General features: G+C 51.3%; 1 protein-coding gene across 2 annotated transcripts in view; it reads left to right on the top strand.

Annotated features, from left to right (window-relative positions):
• Positions 1–13,895, top strand: part of Trim62 (tripartite motif containing 62) — a 28,152-nt gene that overhangs the window by 1,133 nt on the left and 13,124 nt on the right. Inside the window, exon 2 of one of the 2 annotated variants that reach the window (XM_034503800.2) lies at positions 12,730–12,825. In XM_034503800.2, the coding sequence (XP_034359691.1) occupies positions 12,730–12,825 (96 nt within the window). Of the gene's footprint in view, positions 1–12,711; positions 12,826–13,895 lie in introns of both variants that reach the window. The other variant, XM_034503799.2, reaches the window with a different exon arrangement.

Raw genomic sequence — 13,895 nt, 5'->3', positions numbered from 1 at the left:
CTTAATGCCAAAGGGGCGGGGCTCCGGTGAGAGGCGGGGCCCTTGGGCATCTCTGTGTCAAATGGGCTTGAGAGAGATCTGGATGGGAGACAGATCTAGGTGGGATAGGATGATGGAGAGAGGGAGCCACAGCTGGACCAGATGCTGGCTGAGGCAGAATGGGAGACATCAGTCCTTCTGGCCTTCTGGGCAAGGGAAGGACCACTATCAAAGCTAACCTGGAAGTCTGAGTAGGGGGTGTGGCAGGGGTGAGCTGTTCTAAATGCAGCCACAGAATTCTGGCATGTTTGGGGCATTGTGGGAAGTGGCTTGCTGCGCCAGGTGTTCATGGAGATCTAGAGTGAGGACGGGACCTCAGCTGTACCGTGCAAGTGAGGGTTAAGCTTAAGACATGCAAACTGTTCAGAGGGCAGCTTTGGATGTCAAGATTAGAACAAGGTATGTGAGGGTCTAAGGTTGGCATCGAGTTCAGATATACCAAGAACCTTTTTTGGATTTAAACCAGGGTAGGGGCCAATTGAGAGTGGAACCAGGAATTAAAGATTCAAGATTTGGAGAATTAGACTCAAAGGTGATTGGAGGAGGTAAAGACAGGCCTCTAGGTGTCCCCAAGGCTTCTTGATGACCCCTCTTGTCCTCTACACCAGAATCTTTGAGTACTCAGTTGAACACAGCCTTTAACTGCAGCTAGTCTCCCCTAAACCTTTCCATTGTTATTGACAAGAGGCCAAGACCCTGGTCAATGTCTTTAATACTCCAAGGTCCACTCAAACATTTTCCCTTAAAAGTCTTCCTCAAGATCCATTGTTGCGCGAGTGCGTGTGCGTGTGCATGTGCGTGTGTGTGTGTGTGTGTGTGTGTGTGTGTGTGTGTGCTTCTATAGAGAGAAACGCATATATAGATGCTAAGAACTACATTTTCCTGGATGTCCTCTATATAAGATAGTATTGGTATCAATAATCAATTATTTGACTGTGAGTCACCAATGTGGGTGCCGGGAACCAGACCCAGGTCCTCTGCAAGAGCAAGAGCCCTTAGCTGCTGAGGGTGCTGGTGTGGCAGCCTCGGGTGTGGGCTCTAAGGGGAAGCATTCCAAGATCAGCTTTATTTGGATAATACAGCATATCTTCCATATTCTCCCCATGAGAGAATTATCAGTTACACATTCACCTGCTACAGGCTTGGAGAGGTCTCGATGGAAGAACACCCACTAACGTCTATTTAATGATTCTCAGGCTTCTCTGAATCCTTTTCTCAAGCCGACCAATTTCAATCCAGTGGTTTTCTTCCCTGACTTTGGGTAGAAAAATACCTCAAGATAGCAACAGCTTTTTCTTTGGCACGTTTAGTGCCTCCAAACCCTGCACAGGCTTAGCCCATAGGAACTATCAATAAAACTTGAATGAATGAATGAATGAATGAATGACCAAACTTAGGGTCTAAGTTCACCCCAACTAGAAGATTCAAAAGTGGAAGATGTTTTTACTTTAAAAAAAAAAAATGTTGAATAGGGTTGCAATAGAGTCCCTAACCTGTAAGTAGTGAGCTCTCTAGATCTTAAGTATCTCAAACACCTGCTTTCCTGTCTGAACTTGATGAGGCTGACCTGGGAAGAACTTATTTGAAGTGTCTAGCTAGGGTGAGAGCACCAGCAACTCATGTTCTCATCCTTCCTCCTCCTGAGATCCTCCGAGAACTCCTGTGCCCTGCCGGCTAGCCCCTCCTCTCTCACCTGAGGAAGAGACTTGCCTCGATGTCCCCTTTGGACTTAGGCAGGTGCTGGCAGAGAAACTTGCCTCACCTTGGGGAGGCTATACTGAGAGGTGGGGTTCAGGCCATGTTCCACCCCCATCTGCCTCTCCTGCCTCCTGGGAAAGCCGGCTCATTAGCTGCTGGGAATGAGACAACCTCCACCCTCAAGGTCTGCCTCCCCTGGGAGCTAGTGGCTGCTGGAGCCTGTGCTGGGGCCCCTATCCTGGGGAATGACGGAGAAGCTGCCAGAGCTTGGGAAATCATCTGGTGTGGAGGCCACTTGACAGATGGAGAACTGTAGAGCGGGGGAGGGGACTTGCCTGAGGTCTTGAAGGCAGAGGAGTCCAGGCTCATACACAGCTGAGGTCTCCAGGTTCCCTACCCAGAATTAGGCCTGCAGCTTGTACCTTTATTCTAAAGCTTGGAGGCTACAGACTGCAAAGATTAGTAGCTTTGTCTTTATCAGCAGGCTGCTCCACCCTGGCCCTGCCATCTGCTGGCTGTGTGACCTTAGGGAAACGACTTGCTACCTCTGAGCCTCTGGCCTCTTGACCTGCTGTGGAGAACTGCTCTGTGCCCTAGACGCTGGTGGGCAGAGGGTATGCACTCTGGTGTGCTGCAGGAGTTCAGTCAAGTCACCTCAGTTGTCTGAGTCTCCCTGCGTCACCAATTACATTCCCAGGAAAGGTGACATAAGGATTGGATTAATAGTTCTTGATCCAAAGCGCCTAGAACTGTGGCTGGCACAGTCAGCAGCAACCATAACTTTTAGACATCTGTGTTTATTCTAATAACTATGTTTACATAGAAAGTGGGACAATATGACACAAAAAAGCCGAATACTCCTCATCCTACCTGTGGCTAAGCATGACTAGAATCACTGTATAGTTGGTGTGTGTGTGTGTGTGTATGCACACGTGCACGTGCATGCCCCACCCCAACTACTGCTGAACACCTGGACCACAGAGCAAGGAGAAGGGAGGATTCCATCTCCAAAGAGTTTGGGGTTCACGAGCCAAGGGCTGCCCCCAGCTGGCCTTGTAATGCCTCGCATAATCTTCATAGCACCTGCTGTAGGGACTGTTGAGATTTATTTTCTTGTAAATGGAGGCAGGCTCACAAAGCTAAGTGATAGTGGGTGTCATGATCAGGACTTGGGACCAGTCCAACTTGGGCCACATGCAGCCTCTCTGGTGCCTCTGAAGGCCATTCCCTGGCCTCCCTTTTATCATCCAGAATTGTCTCCTACCCACCCCGCCTGGTTTTTGTGTCAAGAGCACTTAGCAGAAGACCAGACTAGGGGCACAGTCTGTTGGTACCAGCTGACGCCGCAAGGGCAGGTGGCTGGGATGTCACTCTGATCAAGCAGAGCATCCGGCTCCCTAGCCATCTCAAGTTCCTGACCCCCAGAGAGAGGATCCGATTCATCTGAGCCTCCCTTTCCAGGCCTCATGTGATCACTGGAGCTTTTTCTAAGGCGTGCCTCGGTGCCAACAAAGGCATCAGGGCTGGGCCTTGGATGGGAGCCTGACAGGCTGGGCACAGGGACGAGAGCCACGGAGGCAGCCCCAGGAGGGGAGAGTAGGGTTGGGGATGGTAGGGCTCAAATCTTTGCCCTGACTTTTCCTGCAGGGTGAAAGGCATGGGCTTTCCTGAGCCCTCTTCCTGATCTAAGAAATGAGAGCCAGAGCAAGGCTGTTCACCTTCCATGAAAGAGAGAGAGTCGCTCCCATCCCGATGGGTACCCTGGTCAGACAGATGGGTGAATGTCTCTGTCCCGGGGAAATGGCGCTCTGCAGTCATGTTTCCTAGGGAAGGGCAGGCTTCTGTGAACATAGCAGCCTGTAAGAGTGTGAGCTGACTGCATGCTTCTCCTTGAAGGTGTCTGTGCAGCCAGGAATGCCTCATCCAGATGCACAGAGCACAGGTCACAGTGGAGACAGCTAGGGGTTGAAGTTGAGGGCCCCCAAAAAATGTCATTTTCTGAAACAAATCGATCTGATGATAAGGCCGACAGTGACAAAATGCCACCTCTGAAAAGCAGAGTGAATTACCTGGTACTGTGTGATGGGCACAGTCCCTTGAGACAGCCCTTCCTAGCCCTATGCCCTGAGAGGGTCAAGGAACAGCCATACTATTCAGACACTCCCTGAGGCTGGGAGCCTGGGACCTTGTCTGAGTCCTCCCTACAAACAGGGGGAAGAGCTGGAAGCTCCCTTCATCAGCCCTCACCATTGCCTCCAGGAGCAACCAAAGGCATTAGAGCTTCAGACACCCTCTGGACCACTCTCCCTACTTTATATTGGAAGCCAGGCTTGGCAGAGCTTTGTGCCCAGTCTGTCCACGGCCATGGCCTGGCTGACCACCTCACCTTGAGCTCCACCGGACACAGGGTGGGTACGGAGGATTTGGAGGTGGGGTTGTTTTGTCCTGGCCTCACACCTATGTGCCTGCTGAGGGTTGGTCCTGTGTTGAACTCAGGACGAAGCTATGCGATCCTGGCCCTACCATGGTTCAGGGAGTAAGGCCCCCACGTGGATAGGTAGCTGTTTGCAACATCTATCCAAACTCACTAAAGTGATCCAGGCCAGGACAGAGAGCGCATGAGCAGAGGAAAGGAGCATGTCCACAGCCACTACATGGGGCCCGGAGCGCTGTGAAGGGACCGGGCACACACTCTCTCTCCTCTTCCTTCTCTCTTAATACTGACAACTACTACCTCATTTACAAATGAGGAAACTGAGACACAGAATCTCTACTTAGATGACACAACCAGGAAGTCAACTGGAACTTGGATTGGGGTCATGAATATGGACAGGGGCACAGATGTGTGGACACGCAGACAGATGAGCAGTTGTTGGGGACGAGCGTAAAGATGGGAAAGCAGATTAACTTGATTTAGATGGGCTCTGGGTATGGATGTGGCACAGGGGTGGGCAGGCTTCAAGGATTAGATGTTGATTCCGAAGATGCTGAGGAACCAGGGACCGGTGTGAGCAAACCAGTGTGGCCTGTCAATTATATACCCGGAGTGGTGTGCATGTCCTTCTGTGGGAGGACCTCGGACAAGGAAGCAGCTGTATTGTGAAGGCTTGGCCTCAAAACAGTGGTGCCAGGGAAGCACTCATGTCTTCCAGGAGGAGGGAGCACCCAGGTGAGGGACGGGAGGAAGGAAGAAGGAAGGAAACAAGTCCACCCTGGGTAAGAAAAGGCAAACAGTGCCAGGATTATGACTCGGGGTTCTCACTTGGAGGTTAGAATCCATGCAGATGAGAAGAATCCCTGAGGCCAGAGTCAAGATGGCGTCTATAGCATCTTCCCCGGGGGTCAGGAAGAGGGACAACCTCATAGCAGAGGTGTCTGGGCCTCCCATAATCACTGCCTCTGTACTGATCCTTCCACATAGATGGAGAACCCCAGGGCCTCGCAGCTGATAGAATTGTACAGCTGTGTGCATATGTGGTCCTATAAGGAGCCCCTCCATTCACTCTCCTGCCATGACCCAGCTCTGATGGGCGCTGAGGAGTCCAACTTTCCCCAGCTGGCATCCAAGGCCTCCAGTCCAGCCCAGCCAGCCCTACCCAGCCTTTCCAGTTTCTGACTCTACCCACTTGTCACCTGCCTGACTCTGGCCACTTCCTGCCTGACCAGTCCTTACCACTTGGGATGTCCAGAGGAGCCTTGTCACCTGCCTTCTGTGCCCTTCCATCAGAAATGAAGTCAAACCCCAGTGTTCTCTGTGGTCCAAGGTCCGGTTTCTCTTGGTCTTAGGATGGCTTATCACGTAACTTTTCCTGGTGATTCTGGACAGAGGGAGCAATGGAAAACCAGAGAAGTGCCTGCACCCAGGTCCAGCTTAGTGAACCAACCAGTCTACTAGGGTTCCTTATAGGGGACTGGGTGAGAGGTTGCTTATAGAAACATGGGAGCTCTCAGAGCCCCATCATGGAAAAAAACACTTTAGCATAGGTGACAAATCACACAAATGGCTTGTGGCTCTCCCCGTTTAGTTAATCTCTCACCTCCTGTATACTCTCAAGGCTGTGACTGGATTCATCCAGCAGGGGAAGCAGTCGGTATTGGGTGGCCAGAATCTCAGGTGAGCTTCTGATGACCCCTCTCCCGCTTTTGGGAGGGACTGCTAACCTCCCAAACTTGAGCAGGTAGTCACAGCTACTCTGCTGAGACAGTGGTGGCCGTGTCATGCCTGGAGGACAGAGCTCCACAGCTATGACAGTCGCACCCACCTTAGATTGAGCTCACCCTGTGCAGCGTGTCATGATAGAAATCTCTATGTTTAATGGTCCCAGCACCTCTCTGAACCCTATGCTGTTACAGACTCAAGTTACAGGTTGGAGACCCAAGATCAATGAAGGTGCTACTGACATTGCCAAGTGGTGACGGTGGCACTGGATGCCAGGGAGACCCCATGTGAGCCCTGTTCCCCCTGACACCCATTTGAGGTTTGGCCTCTACAATTAGCTGCAGACTATTAGAAGTTTAGTGACTGTCTCTCTGATCAGGATGATCACACAAACCTGATACCCAGAGGGTACTTAGAATTTGTTGCTGTTGAATAAAGGGAGCAGAGAGCTCATGGGGTCTTGAACATGTTTTGGGGGTCACCCAGGACCTTGTCTCTGTCACTTAATAGCTTTGCAACCCCTTGAGGCAGCTATGCTCCCCCTGTTTTTCCTCTGCAGCTGCTCTGTCACCTAGGAGTTTATTGGCAGTTTCCTGTTTGCTAACTGGCCTCTCAACTAGGAGTGCGTTCTCTGGCTTACTCTCTCCCCTGGCAAGCTGTATGGCCATGGGCCAGTCAGTCCCTTCCCTTAGATTTACTTCCTGTCCTGGCGATAGCAGGGGTTGGAGCAGATGGTCCCTCCCACCCCTTCCTGTTTCTGCCATCTCAGGAAGCAGGGAGGGGCAGCCTGGGCACAGCGTGGAACCAGAACATGAAACAATTGATAGGAGCCTCGGATAGGACACAGTGACAGCATCCCAGGCACCCTGTGAGTGCCAGGTTATGTGCCCCTGAGGTCTAAATACATCATACTATTATCACCTCAATTCACTGTCCCCTCCCTAGGACCTAGGATTTATCCCCATTTTGTAGATGAAGGCCCTGAGGCTCAGAGAGGTGAGATGACACTGTGGGGACACACAAGCTAGCGGGTGACTAAGCCAACTTTCTCACCCAAATCTGTCTGATCCTAGGCTGGAGAAGACGGAGGAGTGGGAAATGAAACACGGCTCCCTTCTGTGCCCTGCACCCACCCCGTGGGCTCCGGGGTTTGGGCTTCCTGGACTCAGTTTCCAGGGCTGTATATTGGGTGGGCCCAGCGCTGGGTCCTCCTAGGCTGTTCTTCCTATCTTTCTATCTCTTTTCAATGTCATAGCTGGCTCCTCCCATCCTAGCATCAGGGAGCTCAGACCGTTCCAAGGTCCTGGTCTCTGGGCAGGTTCACTGTGCAAAAGTCAGAAGCTAGGCATGCCTGGCCCTGTCCTGGGTACCAAGGATGAGAAGAGTTCCAGGACATGGTCCCTGCCCTCAAGAGCCAAAGATCTAGTAAGGGAGACTGGCGGGTAACCTTACATTTGGAATACAGTGTGTTGAGCTTGGGAATCTGGTTCAGGTAGTAGGGTGCTCATCTAGCCTGAAGCTCTGGGTTCGATTCCCAGCATCACATAGCCTGGGGGTGGGGTTGCACACCTTTGGGAGAAGCAGAAATCCAAGGTTATTTTCTGCTCCATAGTGATTTCCAGGCTAACCTGGGCTATCTGAGAGCCTGTCTCTGAGGGGGAAAATCTATTTTCAACCACAGTGCAAGGCTGGGCCCTACACAGAGGAATGTCCGATGGCAGGGAAGAGTTGGGAAGCTGGGCTCTCAGGACAGGTGACCTCTGAGTCATATGAGTACCCTGAACAGAGGCCACACTGAGCAAGGGCTGGGAGGCAAGCACTGCACAATGCTTAATGCTGTCCAGTAGAACGTTCTGGAACACTGGTCTGCGTCTGTGCTGCCTGGTGCTATAGCTGCCAGTCCTGAGTGGATATTGAGTCCTTGAGATGGGATGAGATCAGTATAGTCATGAAATTGAATTTTCCACTTCATTTCATTTTGACCCATTGCAGTGTAAATAGCCACATGGAGTTGGTGGCTGTCATACTGAACAAACAGCACAGGTATAGACAGAGATGGCAAAAGACGGTGGGGGAGGTGTGGAAGGCCTTGAATGCTGCCCCAAGGCCTTGTGCCCTTCTTTCCAGACCCTCAAGAAATCTTGGGGGTTGGGAGAAACCTTTGATATCCACTGAAGACACTGTGGGAAGCATAGGGAGGGCACAGATGGCCTGGTCCTGAGACTGGAGTTTTCAAAAGGAGAATGAAGGCCAGACTAAGAGCTGTGGGTGTGGAGACAGGACCAGACTCCACGGCCTGAGAGCTGACTGGTCAGGTTCAGAGATGAGTCCCAGGGTTCTAGACAGGATGGCACCAGTGGGTACTCTTCACCAGACAGAACTACACCAGACAGAACTACCTGTTCTCAGTAAGGAAGGGCATGTCTGAGGTTACACCAGATAGAACTACCTGCTCTCAGAAAGGGCATCGGAGGTCTCCAACACTATCTCTAAAACCACTGTGTTGAGTTTGTCCAGGTCTCGCTCCCCAGTTCACCCAGCCCCTTATATCTCTCTTTACAGCCCTGACAATGCCATAAACATCCTAGAAGGCCTTGCTGTGTATGTGTAGAGAGGTGAAGAGTTTTCACTGCCCCCTGGATATCCAGGGGGGATTCCTGGATATAGAAGGAAGAGAAAACCACTTTTCCTCAGATCCTGGGACCAAAATCAGTGAGGAGTGTGTCCATGTTCCCAGGATGTTCCTAACAAAGTGAGACACGGGGTTTCCAGGGCCTTAGAGGACTCATGGGGACCACCATGGGGGAGAATGTAGTACTAGCCATCTCTCCAAACATCTACCTCTTGATCAAATGAATTTCCAAGCTAGATTAGAACCCAGGCTGTCAGGGGCCGAAAGAGCCACACTCTGCACTTCGGTGAAGTGGGCCTGCCTATCGAGAATTTGGGGACTCGGGTGGGGGAGGGGTGTAGGAATGCCCCTCAGCTGTTAGTACTTACTGCAGGCTGGGGCTCTGGAGTTCAGTGAGGGTGGATTTCCCTCTCCTGAAGAACAAGCCTACCTGAGAGGACTCAAGGCTCTGGTGTGCAGGGGACATGGAACTGGCTCCTGGTTTTCACATCCCTGTCAATGCTCATCCAAGAATCTTACACTGGTGGCTTGAGATCTACTCTGAGGACACCGTAGGAATTAGCTAGCAGTGTTAGGGCTGACTGACCTGCCTGCCTTCTCTTCTTTCCTTCTTTCTTCTCTCCTCCCTCCTTCCCTCCTTCCCTCCCTCCCTCCCTCCCTTCCTTCCTTCTTTCTTTCCTTTGTTCCTTCTTTCCTTCCTTCCTTTCTTCGCTCCTTCCTCTCCTTATCCCTCCCTCCCTTCATTCATTCATTCATTCATTCATTTTCTTTCTTCCTTCCTCCTTTCCTTTTTTCCTTCCTTCCTCCTTTCCTTCTTCCCTCCCTCCCTTCCTCCTTCCCTCCCTTCTTGCTTTCCTTCCTTCCTCCCTCCCTCTCTTCCTTCCTTCCTCCTTTCATCTTTCTTTTGTCTTTCTTCCTCCCTCACTCCCTTCATTACTTCCTTTCTCCCTCCCTCTTACCCCCACCCGGGAAGTGGTCTGGTGATGATGTGCCTGCCTGCTTTCCACGTGTGACGTTTGTCTCTGCTGTTGTCTCTGTTGAGATGGCTGCTAGTGCCCCCCCCCCATGTCTGTCTAAGCATTCTACTCTCATAAAACCTGCCACCTCCATTTTGTTCGAACCCCTGTTTCCATGACCACAGCATCCAGGGTGGTCTGCCTATTGCACACTCTGTCATCTTTTCCGAAGTGTGGACCACGTTGGTCATTCCCTTGCTCTTTGCTTACTTCTCCAGTTTATTATCCATCTTTCCCACTGGCCTGGAAGATCCCCCTGGGCAGAAACTGCCTGTCTCATTCTCTGTTGTATCTTCAGGGCCTCAGTGGTGCCTGTTTCATTGTAGCTGCTCAATAAACACTTGATAAATGAATGAGGGATAGTAAGCAGGTGATTCTGTGTTCTCTGCCCCTCCCTTTTTGTGTTAACACAGCCATTACTTCCTGTCAGTGCTGAGGCTGTAGAATGACTTGGCCCAGTCATTTGCCGAGGACCCCCCCCCCCCCCACCCAGCGCGCTCTGACAAGATGGATAAGTAAGAGAGAGATAAAAATAGGAACCAGCCTGGCAGTGGTGGCTCACACCTTCAATCCCAGCACTCGGGAGGCAGAAGCAGGTGGTAGCCAGGGTAGCTAGGACGACACAGAGGAGCCCTGTCTTGAAAAAAAAAAAAAACAAAAAACCAAAACCAATTTAAAAAAAAAAAAAAAAAAAGGAACCTGTATTTCAGCCTGTCTGACACCACTTGGCCTAAGCCAACTAGGGTCCCTAGGACTTGCTCAGGGTCTCTTTTCTTGGAATTTCACTCACACAGCCCTTTCTCGGAGCCCCAACAAGTACCAGACAGGCAGTAGGTGCAGATCGTAGAGGGAGGTGGAACAGCAAACCATGAAGAACCCGAAGGCTCATGTGAGGAAGGAGGAGGACAGACAGGAGGACACTTCCCTATGATACTGAGCCTCCTTGGTAAGTGCAGAAGCTGGCTCTGTTGGGGACCATCCAGCCCCACCCCCATTTATGTATTTGACAAACAAATACACCTGCCATGTGCTAGTACCACTCTGGATGAACACTGAGGATGCAGGAAGAGGTAACAGCAAACAAGCTACACAGAATTCCCACCCAGTGAGCCAGTGAGGGGCAACACACACACACACACACACACACACACACACACACACCATTGGCAAGTATGGCCCTTCTGTCATGAAAAGGTACAGCAAAGACCCTCCAAGGTTATGGGGGTGTCTGTCTGGTGTCAGTCAGGACCCCAGTTGATCAGTGAAGGATACTAAGCCTGAGCAAACAGTACGTCCGGAGGCTGGAGGCATGAGATTGCAACATGCTTGCTGAACTTCTACGCCTGTCTCATCCCCCACCTCCACCTCCACCCCCACCCCCATTCCCAGCCCCATCTTCATCCCCACTGCCAAAATAATGTCCCAAGTTTTGAGTCAGCTCTGGATGAAGGAGGGGTGCCATTTTGGCTGGGTGTGAGAAGGGAGGGCAGTGGAGATTGGGGAGAGTCAGGTAGGGGGAGCTGCAGAATTGAAGCAGATACCAAATACCTCAGTGGTCAACATAAATGATGCCCAATGCAACATTTTCTTCAATAAAAATTAATGCCAGAGAAATCTATAAAGAACAAATTTTCAGTTAAATTTAAACAAGGCCATCACAAGTAAGCCAAATGGAGCTCTAGACAGGAAAAATAGCAATACTGAGCCTCGCTTGGGTCAAAGAGGGAGGCAGTTGGTTTCGTGTGTGTGTGTGTGTGTGTGTGTGTGTGTGTGTGTGTGTCCTCTCTCTCTCTCTCTCTCTCTCTCTCTCTCTCTCTCTCTCACACACACACACACACACACACACAAAACTTCACCTGTCAGTGCTTGGCAGCAATCTACTCTTTAAAAAAAAAAAGTTTATCTTTGTTTTTTTTTTTTTTTTTTTTTTTGATTTATTTATTTCTATTTTATGTGTGTGAATGTTTGCCTGGATGCATGTCTGAGCACAACATGCATGTGTGGTGGCCAGAGGCCAAAAGAGGACGTCTCATTCCAGACACTGAAGTTGCAGACTTGCAAGCCATTTTGGGGATGCTTGAAGTGAGCCTGGCTCCTCTACAAGAGCTATCGGTGCTCTTCACAGCTGAGCCATCTCTGCAGCCCAGCCATGTGTTGTTGTTCTGTTCTGTTTTGTTTTGTTTTGTTTTGTTTTGAAACAAGATATCTCATTGGGACCTAAGGCTTGCCAACTAGGTTAGACTAGCTGGCCAGTGAGCCCCAGAAATCCTCTTGTCCCGTTCCTAGTGCTGGGGTCACACATACAAGCGTATGCTACCACAAGCAGCTTTATACAGCAGTGCTGGGGGTCGAACTCCAGGCCTCATGGTATCGTGGCAAGCACCTCACTGACCGAGCCACCTCCCAGCCCGGAGTCCTGTTTTCATTTCTAGAGGCGATACCTTGCCTGTCTGGATTTGTTACAGTAAATCGCCTTAGGTGTCATCACTGAAGAAAATATGAAACCTGGCTTTCAGCTTGTAGGCTCCAGCTCACCAAGCCAGCCCTGACCGGCACATGGTGGCTGTGTGTTTGGGGCTAGGTTCTTGACCTCTTTGTACCCCTTTTTCTGTTTGAAAAGGGGGGGGGTAGCAATAGTACTCCAGGAAGACTCCCACGACCTCGTACCAGCAGAAGGCTGGGAGCAGAGCCCAGCCAGGTGAGCAGACTGTAGGCAGTGAGTCTGTGCTGCTGCAGCCTGGGCTTCCATCAGAGTGCCACACAGATGCCAGCCAGTGACTAAGGAGCAGGCTGAGGGAGTGTGTGCAGAGGTCATTTGACATCAGGGGGACCAGAGAGTGAGGCCTGGTAACTCAAGACTGTAGCCCTAAGTACTTATGAAAGTAAGGCAGAAGGCTTGCTGCAAGCAAGCTTGAGGCCAACCTGGGCTATATAGTGAGTTCCGAGCCAGCTTAGTCTACAGAATGAAACCCTATTTCAAAACAAAAAGAGGCCTAGGATATGGGTCAGTGGCAAAGTGCTCTCTCTTGGATTTAGGAAACTCAAGAGGATATGGTGGATGAGCTGTAAGGAGAGATGAGAATTGGGGTTGGGGGTCAAGGGCAGGATAGGCCCCAGCTGCCAACAGAAGACTGCCCTGGCTGGTTGTGGCCTGCTCCCCCATGCAGGCCCTGTGTGTATTTCAGAGAGAACTGAAGGAGCAGCTTCAGGCCCTTCAGGACAGCGAGCGGGAGCACACGGAAGCACTGCAGCTCCTCAAGCGGCAGCTGGCAGAGACCAAGGTGAGCCTGACCCCGTGTGGGAGTGGGGCGGGCAGTGGTGGGGTAGGGCTCTGAAGGATGCATCCTCCAGCCTCTGAGGAAACCTGGCTTCTGGGTGCATAATTGTGGTGGGAGAGAGGCAGGGTGGGTAGGAGCAGAGCTTCTGAGAAAGTGAATGGGACCCACCCCCAATGTCACAAGTAATGCCCGAGTGAGGCCATTTCTCTTCAACTTTGACAGAAGTTGTGGTGGGACCAGGGACCTTCTGAAGACTTCTGGCTGTCTGAGGGGCTGAGCACATCTACCTGGTCTCTTTTGTTCTTCCTGTCCCTTCCTCCCTCACTGCCCAGCAGCCAACTGTGGCATGTCTCCTCCAAGCCATGACTGATGGCATCTCCCCTCTTAGACTCAAGCACAGAGATAAGGACTCTGGAGCCAGGTGTCATGAGACACACCTGTAACTCAGCACTAAGAAGGCTACCCCAGGAGAGTGTTGAGTCTCAGGCCAGCCTGGGCTACATGGCAAGACCTTATCTCAAGATATTGAGGGAACCTGATTCTAACTGAGAAGTAGGGAAAAATTCTGTTCCATGGTCTCTGGCTGCAGTGATGGCAAAGAGCCTTTTATCCCAAACCCCAGAGTTCTCACGTCCAGGCCTAACACTGACCCTGTGACATTGAGCAAAGCATATTCCCAACCTTCCTGTCCGAACAGTGGGGACTCTGAACAGTTCAATCTAGAGCATCGGGCTGGAAGGAGAGCTTCACATACAGGAGGATGCTGGGAAATGACTTTAGGCTGACCCTGCTCTACAAGATGAAAGGCGGTGCAGCTGGAGCAGAGCCTTGGGGTCACCTGGCCTGGAGACGCCATTGGTAACCTCCATCTGTGAATCAGCTGTGGCCACCAACCCACAGCGTGGTCTTGGGAGGGTCATGACAAACATTTCTTCAGGACATTCCGGAGGGCCTCTGAGCAGGACCCCTCAGTGAGAGAGAGATGAGAGACAGCCACGGGGTTGTGACCTCAATGTCTCTCCTCTTAGTTTCTCTGCCCAGCGACTCCACACTGCTCCCATGAGGAGACACAG

This window comes from Arvicanthis niloticus, chromosome 5 (assembly GCF_011762505.2).
Source record: "Arvicanthis niloticus isolate mArvNil1 chromosome 5, mArvNil1.pat.X, whole genome shotgun sequence".
Taxonomy (NCBI): Eukaryota; Metazoa; Chordata; class Mammalia; order Rodentia; family Muridae; genus Arvicanthis; species Arvicanthis niloticus.
The sequence above is the reverse complement of the archived record's forward strand: the minus strand, read 5'-3'. Positions and strand labels throughout refer to the sequence as shown.